Below are 14393 nucleotides of genomic sequence, written 5' to 3'. Positions count from 1 at the left end.
ATTCAGATCCAATGTCAGCTGGAGGACGTCTGACTGATGAACAACAAAACCCAATAAGGAAAAGAAAGAACATGTATGTTGTCTTTGAGAGGGTGTTTGAATATCACTTACAGAGGGACAACTCTTCTTTGGTCTTCAGATAAGGAGACATTTCGAATTCTGTCACTATTAAAAAATGCAACTTCATATCACATGTATCAAGGCAGTTGAGTTACCTGGAGGAAATGGATGTGATCCTCTGTGTGTGAGAGCTGCTCCAGCTCAGTGCTTCTCTTCCTCAGCTCAGCTATCTCCTGCTCCAGTTGCTCCAGGAGTCCTTTAACCCGTCTCGCTGCAGTCTTCTCCTGGGCTCTAATCAACCTTTTCACCTCAGTGAGTATTCTCTCAATGGACCCGATCAGTTCAGTAAAGATTGTCTCATACTTACTAACTTCTGCCTGTACAGAGCACTGATAACTCGCAGAGAGAGAGGAGGGGGTCAATTTCCACTGTTACTGGATTCCAGACAACCTGTTCCCCAGTGTTGTCTTGGTACTATTTTCACAAGTGTGTGGTAAAATTTCACAACTCTTAGAACAAAACTCATCACAGATCGTTAAAAAGGCTGTTACTTTTTTCTTCAAAACTTGAAGCACATTTTCAATTGACTAAGTACAAAACACAAAACCACACAGTAACATTTTCACCAAACCTAATCAGTGTTTCATCTAGAAATGCCTTTCACAATGCAATGCTCACAATACTTTTCATATGATTCTCTTCTCATTTGTTTAAATACATTTGACCATCACTTAGTCTAACTGCGCTTAATGGTTAATCACTTAACCGTTTGGTAAAACTATAGATTTTAAACTGGTTTGTCTACTATATAAGGATTTTGAGAACTACAGAAATAAAATGTGTTTGTAAAGTATAAACATCTAGATAACATGTATGATACATGATAACCATACATAATGACTGCTCATTATTGCTAATTGATTCCACATAGTGGGAACCACAATTGGTCACCATATAAAAGGATGTTTATGAACATTTCTTTCAACATGGAGCAGGATAGACAGCAAGGGAGAGGAAGAAATCAAAGAGCTTGTGGACAAGGGGCCAATCAGAGAGGAGGGATGGGCCCCATTAAAGAGGTCAGAGAGGTCAAAGAGGTGGCCATCAGAGAGAGGGAGGCAGACGGCAGGGAACTGTTGTGTCTAATGAAGTCAGGGCCATCGTCGTTGACCATGTGGTAAACAGAGGCCTTACCATGGCAGAGGCTGCCAGATTAGTTCACCCCAATCTGAAAAGATCAACTGTCAATTCAATCATAAGAACATTTTCTCCAAGAAAACCGGTAAGTCTGAAGGATATGCACTATGCTTTACCATTACATTTACAATAAATTACATGTTGTAATGCATGTAAATTCACATAACTTGTTCCAGTATTCTTCCAGTATGATCTACTGACAGTATACTCTTGTTCTACCCTCAGAATTGACAGAAGACCCCATGGTGGTGGTGGCCATGTGCTGACCGACCAGCAGGAGTGGGCAGTGGTGGAAATGGTGAGGGCCAGGAATGACATACGTCTGTCTGAAATAAAGCAGGCCATTGAGGAGAATGATGACACCTTTGCCAATGTGGCATCCATCAGCCTACCAACAATCACCCGCCTTTTGAAGAGGCACCAGGTATCTATGGAACACATTGACCTGGAGCCTTCTGAGAGAAACAACTGGGGGCCGAGTATGTTCAGGTACAGCACTATATAAATACACTGTATTACTGTTGCTATTAATGCACATGCTACTTCACAATATCATAATGGAACTATACTGTAAAAAGAACTAACCAAAATATATTTTTTAGAGGGTGATGGTGCTTGATGCTGCTGTGAACCATCACTAGTATATCTTTGTTGATGAAGCGGGCTTCAACCTGGGCCAAAACTTGGGTGCCGTGGGCGGAACCCTATTTGCCGACGGGCGTCCGTCCAAGTGCCTGGACAACGCGGGGGAAACATTTCCAAGTGCAGCAGCTATCTCTGAAGATGGTGTGGTAGGACGTAGACCATTACTTGGATCCTACCACGCTGCACACCTCATTGGGTTTCTCAATGAAATGGAGCAGGCCTGTCAAGGTGAAGGGGTCACCTATGTCATTGTGTGGGACAATGTCAGGTTCCACCATTCAGAGGTGGTTCAGGCATGGTTTCAGGTCCCTCCCTGATTCGTGACCCTATACCAGCCCCCCCCGGTACTCTCCTTCCTCAACCTTATTAAATTATATTTTTCATCATGGGAGGTGGAAGGTGTACGATCGCTATCCCCATGAGCGTGCCACCCTCCTTCTGGCCATGGAAGAGGCATGTGATGACATCAATGCAGACCAATGTCAAGCTTTGATTCAACATGCCGAAAGGTTTCTCCAGCGGTGCCTGAACAATGAGGACATTTACTGATGTGGATGATAATTTATGGCCAAATGCTCTAGATAGGCTTGATGCTAATTAATGCGTGCTAAACATTATTTTATTTTCATTCATGTAATGTTTCATTTAAATGTCTTACATCTAATTACAGACAGTACTGTATGTTGCAATTATATCAGAAAAAATAAAAAAAATTCCCCATGAATGATTGTAGAGGAGGTCATCATTGATCATCATTGATCATCTTGAAATTATCCAAGATGGCGTAGCAGTACGGTCGCTTTTATTTTTCGTCCTGTGTAAATATCCCGTTTGTTTTTTTTGTCTATATTTCTCAATTTTTTACTTTCATTCTTTAACTAAATATACTTTCCTGCAACCCGCCTCACCCAACGTGGAAAGGATTCTATTATTTCTTTATAACTTTCATCAAGAACCGTAAGCTGATACTAGTGGCTACCTGTTATTAGTCACCGTTAGCGTCTTCCCCACTGTCCGTGGCCTACACTATCCACCAGCCAGCTCTAGCTAGCCTGGACAATTCGTCGGCCAGTCTGCACAGCGTGCTATCGACCCAGCGTGCTATTGGACTTTCTGCCGGAATCACTGGACCCTAGCGCCGGATCATCACAACCAGCTAGCTAGCTGCAACCTGTTGTTGGCTGATTACCATTACCATTGCCCTATAGCAAGCACCAGTTAGCCTTGAGCTAGCCTCAGGCCCATCTCCCGGCTATCTACCTCTCTGTCAACCGGACGGGACCTCCTAGTGTTGACACTGAGCCCGCCGATCCAACACGACTGGTTTGCCGACTAAATAGTCTGATGTGGTTTCAACCGGCTTCCCGTTGCGACGACCACGAAGATCCATCTGCCAGCCCCGGCCCGCTAGCACACGCAAACCACAACTGTGCTCCCTGCTAGCTGTGCTGAAGCACCAATTTGAACTGCTCTCGGACTCACATATTGCTGTTCACTGGACCTTATGATCACTCAGCTGCACAGCTGATGCCTGCTGGACTGTTCCTTTACACGGTACTCTGTCCTGTTTATTCTGTTTAGTCTTAGCCCAAACGTTATCGCTATTTCCAGTTGTGTCTTAGCTCTCTCTAATAACACGTGACTGCTTTATGCCTCTCTCCCATGTCAATTATGCCTTGCCTATTGCTGTTTGGGTTAGTTCTTATTATACAGTTTCAATGTAGAACCCCTAGTCCCTCTCAAACTGCCTCATATAGTTTCTTTGTTCCTCCCCCCATACACGCCGAGACCGGCTCAATCGATGCCTCCAATGACGCTATCTCTTTCATTGTTACCCAACGCTTAGGGTTACCTGAACTGTACTCATATCCTTCCATATCCTTTTCTGTACATAATTCCCTGAATCTTTTCTACAACGCCCGGAGAACTGCCCCCTTTATTCTATGTACCCAACGCACTAGAAGACCAGTTCTTAAAGCCTTTAGTCGTATCCTTATTCTAGTCCTCCTCTGTTCCTCTGGTGATGTAGAGGCTAACCCAGGCCCTGCAGCCCCCAGTATCACTCATACTCCCCAGGAGCTATCATTTGTTGACTTCTGTAACCGTAAAAGTATTGGTTTTCTGCACATAAATATCAGAAGCCTCCTTCCTAAGTTTGAGTTATTCACTGCGTTAGCACACTCCGCCAACCCTGATGTTCTAGCAGTGTCTGAATCCTGGCTTAGGAAGGCCACCAAAAATTCTGAAATTTCCATCCCCAACTATAACATTTTCCATCTAGATAGAACTGCCAAAGGGGGTGGAGTTGCAATCTACTGTAGAGATAGCCTGCAGAGCTCCATCATACTATCCAGGTCTGTGCCCAAACAGTTTGAGCTTTTACTTCTAAAAATCCACCTTTCCAGAAATAAATCTCTCACTGTTGCCGCTTGCTACAGACCCCCCTCAGCCCCCAGCTGTGCCCTGGACACCATATGTGAATTGATTGCCCCCCATCTATCCTCAGAGTTCATACTGCTTGGTGACCTAAATTGGGATATGCTTAACACCCCGGCCATCCTACAATCTAAACTAGATGCCCTCAATCTCACACAAATTATCAACGAACCTACCAGGTACAACCCTAAATCCGTAAACATGGGTACCCTCATAGATATCATCCTGACTAACTTACCCTCTAAATACACCTCCGCTGTCTTCAACCAGGATCTCAGCGATCACTGCCTTATTGCCTGCGTCCGTAACGGGTCCGCGGTCAAACGACCACCCCTCATCACTGTCAAACGCTCCCAAAAACACTTCAGCGAGCAGGCCTTCCTAATTGACCTGGCCCAGGTATCCTGGATGGATATAGATCTCATTCCGTCAGTAGAGGATGCCTGGTTGTTCTTTAAAAGTAATTTCCTCTCAATCTTAAATAGACATGCCCCATTCAAAAAATACAGAACTAAGAACAGATATAGCCCCTGGTTCTCCTCAGACTTGACTGCCCTTGACCAGCACAAAAACATCCTGTGGCGTACTGCATTAGCATCAAATAGCCCCCGTGATATGCAACTTTTCAGGGAAGTTAGGAACCAATATACACAAGCAGTTAGGAAAGCAAAGGCTAACTTTTTCAAACAGAAATTTGCATCCTGTAGCACTAAATCCAAAAAGTTTTGGGACACTGTAAAGTCATTGGAAAATAAGAGCACTTCCTCCCAGCTGCCCACTGCACTGAGGCTAGGAAACACTATCACCACCGATAAATCTACAATAATCGAGAATTTCAACAAGCATTTTGCTACGGCTGGCCATGCTTTCCACCTGGCTACCACTACCCCGGCCACCAGCTCTGCACCCTCCGCTGCAACTTGCCCATGCCCCCCCCCGCTTCTCCTTCACACAAATCCAGACAGCTGATGTTCTAAAAGAGCTGCAAAATCTGGACCCCTACAAATCATCTGGACTAGACAATCTGGACCCTTTCTTTCTAAAACTAGCCGCCGAAATTGTCGCAACCCCTATTACTAGCCTGTTCAACCTCTCTTTTGTAACGTCTGAGATCCCCAGAGATTGGAAAGCTGCCGCGGTCATCCCCCTCTTCAAAGGGGGTGACACTCTAGATCCAAACTGTTACAGACCCATATCCATCCTGCCCTGCCTTTCAAAAGTTTTTGAAAGCCAAGTCAACAAACAGATCACCAACCATTTCGAATCCCACCGTACCTTCTCCGCTATGCAATCCGGTTTCCGAGCTGGTCATGGGTGCACTTCAGCCACGCTCAAGGTCCTAAATGATATTATAACCGCGATCGATAATAGACAGTACTGTGCAGCCGTTTTCATTGACCTGGCCAAGGCTTTCGACTCTGTCAACCACCGCATTCTTATTGGCAGACTAAATAGCCTTGGTTTCTCAAATGACTGCCTCGCCTGGTTCACCAACTACTTCTCAGATAGAGTTCAATGTGTCAAATCGGAGGGCCTGTTGTCTGGACCTATGGCAGTCTCTATGGGGGTGCCACAGGGTTCAATTCTTGGGCCAACTCTTTTCTCTGTGTATATCAATGACGTCGCTCTTGCTGCTGGTGACTCTCAGATCCACCTCTACGCAGACAACACCATTTTGTATACATCTGGCCCTTCATTGGACACTGTGTTAACAAACCTCCAAACGAGCTTCAATTCCATACAACACTCCTTCAGTAGCCTCCAACTGCTCTTAAACACTAGTAAAACTAAATGCATGCTCTTCAACCGAACGCTGCTTGCACCCGCCCGCCCGACTAGAATCACTACTCTAGACGGGTCTGACCTAGAGTATGTGGACAACTACAAATATCTAGGTGTCTGGTTAGACTGTAAACTCTCCTTCCAGACTCACATTAAGAATCTCCAATTCAAAGTTAAATCTAGAATCGGTTTCCTATTTCGCAACAAAGCCTCCTTCACTCATGCTGCCAAACATGCCCTCGTAAAACTGACTATCCTACCGATCCTTGACTTCGGCGATGCCATTTATAAAATAGCCTCCAACACTCTACTCAGCAAATTGGATGTAGTCTATCACAGTGCCATCTGTTTTGTTTCCAAAGCCCCATACACTACCCACCACTGTGACCTGTACGCTCTTGTTGGCTGGTCCTCACTACATGTTCGTCGTCAAACCCACTGGCTCCAGGCCATCTATAAATCACTGCTAGGCAAATCCCCGCCTTATCTTAGCTCATTGGTCACCATAGCAACACCCACCCGTAGTCTGCGCTCCAGCGGGTATATCTCACTGGTCATCCCCAAAGCCAACACCTCCTTTGGCCGCAATTCCTTCCAGTTCTCTGCTGCCAATGACTGGAACAAATTGCAAAAATCTCTGAAGCTGGAGACACTTATCTCCCTCACTAACTTTAAGCATCAGTTGTCAGAGCACCTTACCGATCACTGCACCTGTACACAGCCCATCTGAAATTAGCCCGCCCAACTACCTCATCCCTATATTGTTATTTATTTTGCTCATCTGTACCCCAGTATCTCTATTTGCACATCACCTCTTGCACATCATTCCAGTGTTAATACTAAATTGTAATTATTTTGCACTATAGCCTATTTTATTGCCTTACCTCCATAACTTGCTAAATTTGCACACTGTATATTAATTGTATTTCTGTTGTATTTTTGATTTTTGTTTTTTTTTACCCCATATTTAACTCTGTGTTGTTGTTTTTATCGCAATGCTTTGCTTTATCTTGGCCAGGTCGCAGTTGTAAATGAGAACTTGTTCTCAACTGGTTTACGTGGTTAAATAAAGGTGAAATAAAAAATAAAAAAATAAAATCACACCTTTGATTACACATTGAATAGATATCATGGAAATGATCGATTTTCAATTGTGTTGGGTAATGTAAGTGTATTACCTAATGTAAGCTGTAATTTACAGTACTGTAGCATATTACTTTCAGCACTTCTAAGGGTTATTTGAAACAATTATCTTGCAGTGATTGCTATTGGATTAACTGGTAGTTAATGATATATTTTCAATTGAGTAATTTTAAGTTGTTTTGGTGATTAAACCAATGCTCTCATTACATTTATATTTTGAATCAATGGTTGTGTGGTGAGAGATGTTTCCAATCCAAATGAATGCACAATGACAGGTTTTGAATGAAAGACTGGCTGCTTAACAAGCGTGACCAGCTTGGGGTTTTATACTAAGAGTTGTGAAAATGTACCACCTGCTTGTGAAAATAGTACCAAAGTGATTAAAACAAAACCGTAATAGGATTTTTTGGGCGGGGATGAATTGTTAATTGATTTTCAATAAGGAACACTGAGGGAAAACAATAGAAGAAAAAGGGGGACCCAACCACTACAGTGAGGGAAAAAAGTATTTGATCCCCTCTCAAATCAGAAGGATTTCTGGCTCCCAGGTGTCTTTTATACAGGTAACGAGCTGAGATTAGGAGCACACTCTTAAAGGGAGTTCTCCTAATCTCAGCTTGTTACCTGTATAAAAGACACCTGTCCACAGAAGCAAACAATCAATCAGATACCAAACTCTCCACCATGGCCAAGATCAAAGAGCTCTCCAAGGATGTCAGGGACAAGACTGTAGACCTACACAAGGCTGGAATGGGCTACAAGACCATCGACAAGCAGCTTGGTGAGAAGGTGACAACAGTTGGTGCGATTATTCGCAAATAGAAGAAACACAAAAGAACTGTCAATCTGTCTCGGCCTGGGGCTCCATGCAAGATCTCACCTCGTGGAGTTGCAATGATCATGAGAACGGTGAGGAATCAGCCCAGAACTACACGGGAGGATCTTGTCAATGATCTCAAGGCAGCTGGGACCATAGCCACCAAGAAAACTATTGGTAACACACTACGCCGTGAAGGATTGAAATCCTGCAGCGCCTGCAAGGTCCCCCTGCTCAAGAAAGCACATATACATGCCCGTCTGAAGTTTGCCAATGAACATCTGAATGATTCAGAGGAGAACTGGGTGAAAGTGTTGTGCTCCAAAATGGAGCTCTTTGGCATCAAATGAACTCAGCGTGTTTGGAGGAGGAGGAATGCTGCCTATGACCCCAAGAACACCATCCCCACCGTCAAACATGGAGGTGGAAACATTATGCTTTGGGGGTGTTTTTCTGCTAAGGGGACAGGACAACTTCACCGCATTAAAGGGAGGATGGACGGGGCCATGTACCGTCAAATCTTGGGTGAGAACCTCCTTCCCTCAGCCAGGGCATTGAAAATGGGTCGTGGATGGGTATTCCAGCATGACAATGACCCAAAACACACGGCCAAGGCAACAAAGGAGTGGCTCAAGAAGAACCACATTAAGGTCCTGGAGTGGCCTACCTAGTCTCCAGACCTTAATCCCATAGAAAATCTGTGGAGGGAGCTGAAGGTTCGAGTTGCCAAACGTCAGCCTCGAAACCTTAATGACTTGGAGAAGATCTGCAAAGAGGAGTGGGAAAAAATCCCTCCTGAGATGTGTGCAAACCTGGTGGCCGACTACAAGAAACGTCTGACCTCTGTGATTGCCAACAAGGGTTTTGCCACAAAGTACTAAGTCATGTTTTGCAGAGGGGTCAAATACTTATTTCCCTCATTAAAATGCAAATCAATTTATAACAATTTATATTTTTTTTGTTGTTATTCTGTCTCTCACTGTTCAAATAAACCTAACATTAAAATTATAGACTGATCATTTCTTTGTCAGTTGCAAACGTACAAAATCAGCAGGGGATCAAAAACTTTTTTCCCTCACTGTAACATTACAGTATAAAATTCTAATGAGGAAACCACTAACATTATAGTATGATATTCTAATGAGGCAACCACTAACATTATAGTATGATATTCTAATGAGGCAACCACTAACATTACAGTATGATATTCTAATGAGGCAACCACTAAATTTACAGTATGATTTCTAATGAGGCAACCACTAACATTACAGTATGCTATTCTAATGAGGCAACCACTAACATCACAGTATGATATTCTAATGAGGCAACCACTAACATTACAGTATGATATTCTAATGAGGCAACCACTAACATTACAGTATGATATTATAACGAGGCAACCACTAACATTACAGTATTATATTCTAATGAGGCAACCACTAACATTACAGTATTATATTCTAATGAGGCAACCACTAACATTACAGTATGCTATTCTAATGAGGCAACCACTAACATCACAGTATGATATTCTAATGAGGCAACCACTAACATTACAGTATGATATTCTAATGAGGCAACCACTAACATCACAGTATGATATTCTAATGAGGCAACCACTAACATTACAGTATGATATTCTAATGAGGCAACCACTAACATTACAGTATGATATTCTAGCGAGGCAACGACTAACTTTACAGTATGATATTCTAATGAGGCAACCACTAACATTCCGGTATGATATTCTAATATTCTAATGAGGCAACCACTAACATTACAGTATGATATTCTAATATTCTAACGAGGCAACCACTAACATTACAGTATGATATTCTAATGAGGCAACCACTAACATTACAGTATGATATTCTAATGAGGCAACCACTAACATTACAGTATGATATTCTAACGAGGCAACCACTAACATTACAGTATGATATTCTAATATTCTAATGCCAGTGAGCAATTCTCCAATCTCCACCCTATTCCCTATGTAGTGCACTACTTTAGATCTGATCAGAAGTAGCCTAGTGCACTACGTAGGGAACAGGGTGTCATTTGGGCCAGAGTAAGTAACTCCCCTGGGTATGAATTGTCTCTCTATCTTATCTGTCTTCTATATGATGTTCTCCTCTCCTCCTCTCTTCTCTCCTCTATTCACTCTATTCTATCATCCACACCACATGCCAGCTTCAACACAATCCATTTACAAGTTAAACACACACCTTGGAATAAATAGCAAAGGAAAACCACTACTAGATGGATTTTTTTATTTCCCATCACCATGAATCATATTTAATAACTGAACAGTAGCAGACCTAACTTCATCTGTTCCTGACTCTGGGTAGTGGATTAAAAAGACCATCAATCTCCAATGATATTAAAGTACAATTCTGAACATTACTGATATACTGAGTGGCAAGTCAAGATATCTGCTGGGTTTTTATTGTTTGGTTAATAACACCACCTGCTGGACGGGTTTAATGTTGCTTGACTGAGCAGTACGGGAGAATAAAAGATGCCAAACTTAGGGCCGGTTTCCCGGACATCTCCATTGAACATGCTTTTTAGTCTAGGACTAGGCTTCATCTGTGTCCGGGAAACCGGCCCATATAGTTCAATTAGCAAGTAAGTAACACTACCTGTTCCATGATACTGAGGAAAATGACATTGAGACAGAGAACCAATTGAGAAAACATTTCAATGGTTCTGAATGACAACCAACATACATTAACAGCATACATCATGATTAATGTAAATGTATAAGATTAAAACGTTGCACTTACAAATAATATGAATGCATTGAATTGTAATTCATAACATCTTCTGAAGATCAAATCAATCAAATCATTGTACATAAAAACAGAGCAGAATGAATCATCACATCTGGGGGACCATCACCACCACCATGACTAGTATCTATGTGGACCCTACTACAGTTTAACCAGCTCATCTATAGACTACACCAGCATGACTAGTATCTATGTGGACCCTACTACAGTTTAACCAGCTCAGCTATAGACTACACCAGCATGACTAGTATCTATGTGGACCCTACTACAGTTTAACCAGCTCAGCTATAGACTACACCAGCATGACTAGTATCTATGTGGACCCTACTACAGTTTAACCAGCTCAGCTATAGACTACACCAGCATGACTAGTATCTATGTGGACCCTACTACAGTTTAACCAGCTCAGCTATAGACTACACCAGCATGACTAGTATCTATGTGGACCCTACTACAGTTTAACCAGCTCAGCTATAGACTACACCAGCATGACTAGTATCTATGTGGACCCTACTACAGTTTAACCAGCTCAGCTATAGACTACACCAGCATGACTAGTATCTATGTGGACCCAACTACAGTTTAACCAGCTCAGCTATAGACTACACCAGCATGACTAGTATCTATGTGGACCCTACTACAGTTTAACCAGCTCAGCTATAGACTACACCAGCATGACTAGTATCTATGTGGACCCTACTACAGTTTAACCAGCTCAGCTATAGACTACACCAGCATGACTAGTATCTATGTGGACCCTACTACAGTTTAACCAGCTCAGCTATAGACTACACCAGCATGACTAGTATCTATGTGGACCCTACTACAGTTTAACCAGCTCAGCTATAGACTACACCAGCATGACTAGTATCTATGTGGACCCTACTACAGTTTAACCAGCTCAGCTATAGACTACACCAGCATGACTAGTATCTATGTGGACCCTACTACAGTTTAACCAGCTCAGCTATAGACTACACCAGCATGACTAGTATCTATGTGGACCCTACTACAGTTTAACCAGCTCAGCTATAGACTACACCAGCATGACTAGTATCTATGTGGACCCTACTACAGTTTAACCAGCTCAGCTATAGACTACACCAGCATGACTAGTATCTATGTGGACCCTACTACAGTTTAACCAGCTCAGCTATAGACTACACCAGCATGACTAGTATCTATGTGGACCCTACTACAGTTTAACCAGCTCAGCTATAGACTACACCAGCATGACTAGTATCTATGTGGACCCTACTACAGTTTAACCAGCTCAGCTATAGACTACACCAGCATGACTAGTATCTATGTGGACCCTACTACAGTTTAACCAGCTCAGCTATAGACTACACCAGCATGACTAGTATCTATGTGGACCCTACTACAGTTTAACCAGCTCAGCTATAGACTACACCAGCATGACTAGTATCTATGTGGACCCTACTACAGTTTAACCAGCTCAGCAGTACCAGAGAGCCTAAACCCAGGATAGAGGGGCTGAGTGAATGTGGTCTGGACTCTGTGGAGGAGGGTCATTGTATCAGAGACACTGTAGAAGGACAGAGTACCTGCCTTGTGATCCAGGTCCACTCCTACTCTGGAGGACTGAGGGCCTGATACTTTAGTCCCAACATTATTGTGTCTGAACCAATAACCACCACTATAACACTGTAAACACCAGGACTTGTTATTGTGTCCAAATCCACCACCTGTCTCTGTTCTGCTGATGTCTTTATATGAGACTGCTGTAACACACCACCCACTCCACTCCACCTCCCAGTAACAGCGTCCAGACAGACCCTCTCTACACAGAACCTGACAGTAGTTGGTGAATCTGTCTGGATGAACAGGATATGGTTGGACTTGGCCTGTACGTGTCACCTTTCTGTTCCCTTCAGACAGAGAGAGGCGTGTGCCTGCTGTGTTTGGGTCCAGTGTGAGCTGACAGGAATCTGGGAGAAGAGCAGAGCAGAGACCAATGAGGGGAGTTAGAACAATAAGTGAAGTCAGATACTGTATCTACCCTGTCTTTGATTAGAGCACAGCAGAGATCAAATCAGAGAAATATGAGGAGTCAGATAGATACCCAGTCTTTGATTAGATCTACTATTGCTATATATTTCTAGAGGGATTGTTAGGAGTGTCAGTAAAAAGAGACTGTTAGTTACTTCAGAATAAAGAGACTCACATTGTAAGAACTGTTCTCTGGTCTTGGGCTCTGGAGGCAGTACAACATCCACTATATTCACTACAGACACACAAACACATTCACAGAGAGAGGGAATGTTATCATCATACCATATTCCACATGTATATGACTAGTAGGGAACTTTCAATGGTCTAAAGTTGATGTTCTTATTATTTTCAACACACCTGTAGTGGAGATCTTGGTCCATTCTCCTTTAAGGACGTCTTCTAGTTTCTCTCTCAGTTCAGACACAGTCTTACTCACATCTCCAAAGTACTGAAGAGGACGGACAACGATGCTGGGTAAGTCTGAAGATACACTGGTACCGGAGAGAGACTGATAACTCTGGGGGGAGAGAGAGAGAGAGAGAGAGAGGGAGAGAGAGAGAGAGAGAGAGAGAGAGAGAGAGAGAGAGAGAGAGAGAGAGAGGAGAGAGAGAGAGAGAGAGAGAGGGGGAGAGAGAGAGAGAGAGAGAGAGAGAGGGAGAGAAAGCAGAACCAAATGATTGAGAGTTTTAATTTCATATCACATGTATCAAGGCAGTTGAGTTACCTGGAGGAAATGGATGTGATCCTCTGTGTGTGAGAGCTGCTCCAGCTCAGTGCTCCTCTTCCTCAGCTCAGCTATCTCCTGCTCCAGTTGCTCCAGGAGTCCTTCAGCTTGACTCACTTGAGCCTTCTCTTGGTCTCTGATCAGCTCCTTCACCTCAGAGCGCCTTCTCTCAATGGAGCGGATCAGCTCAGTAAAGATCTTATCACTGTCCTCCACTGCTGCCTGTGCAGAGCGCTGTTAAGAGAGAGAGAGAGAGAGAGAGAGAGAGAGAGAGAGAGAGAGAGAGAGACTGACTTGTCTTACTTTAATGAGCCATAGAAATCAGAGACCCCTGCTGTATTGAGTCTCTCCGGCCGCATGATGAAGAGCTGCTGATCCAGCCCCAAACCACCAGCCCTCCTCAACAGAGCACATGCTGGTTCCCTCCAGCCCACCTCCATACGGTACAGTAGCCTCTGTGCTGCTGAGTCAGAACGCTGCCACCCTGACCAGAAAAAATTGACTAACTTGCGCTGCAGGTCCACAAGCAGACCACCGGGGGCGTTGAGAATGGCCAATTTATACTATAGAGAGGATGCCACCAAGTTGTTGATGATCAGCACCCTCCCTCTGTATGCCACTTGGGAGATGAGCCACCTCCACTTCGTCAGCCTCGACACCACCGCTTGTGACACTCCTTCCCAGTTCTTCCTATCCCAACCCTCCGAGCCCAGATACACCCCAAGCATCTTGAGCCACTCACAGCCCCACTGCAACCCCCCTGGAAGCTGCGGAGGTG

General features: G+C 43.6%; 1 protein-coding gene and 1 long non-coding RNA gene across 2 annotated transcripts; one reads left to right on the top strand and one right to left on the bottom strand.

Moving 5' to 3' along the window:
* Positions 1–762: 762 nt before the first annotated feature.
* On the top strand, positions 763–2592 carry LOC311116217. Its single transcript, XR_014611377.1, has 3 exons — positions 763–1342; positions 1483–1746; positions 1860–2592. It is a non-coding gene; the product is annotated as an uncharacterized lncRNA (long non-coding RNA).
* Positions 2593–10772: 8180 nt separating this feature from the next.
* Positions 10773–13849, bottom strand: LOC311116214 (tripartite motif-containing protein 16-like; the record flags this gene model as incomplete). Its single annotated transcript, XM_084191333.1, has 5 exons — positions 10773–11016; positions 11886–12827; positions 13064–13123; positions 13249–13408; positions 13616–13849. Coding segments are annotated over 4 exons (963 nt in total), but the record flags the coding sequence as incomplete, so codon positions are not given.
* Between the last annotated feature and the right edge of the window lie 544 nt (positions 13850–14393).

This window comes from Coregonus lavaretus (genome assembly GCF_964263955.1).
Source record: "Coregonus lavaretus genome assembly, contig: HAP1_SCAFFOLD_1430, whole genome shotgun sequence".
In the NCBI taxonomy this organism is placed as follows: domain Eukaryota; kingdom Metazoa; phylum Chordata; class Actinopteri; order Salmoniformes; family Salmonidae; genus Coregonus; species Coregonus lavaretus.
Note: the sequence above shows the minus strand (reverse complement) of the source record. Positions and strands in the feature narration are given on the sequence as shown.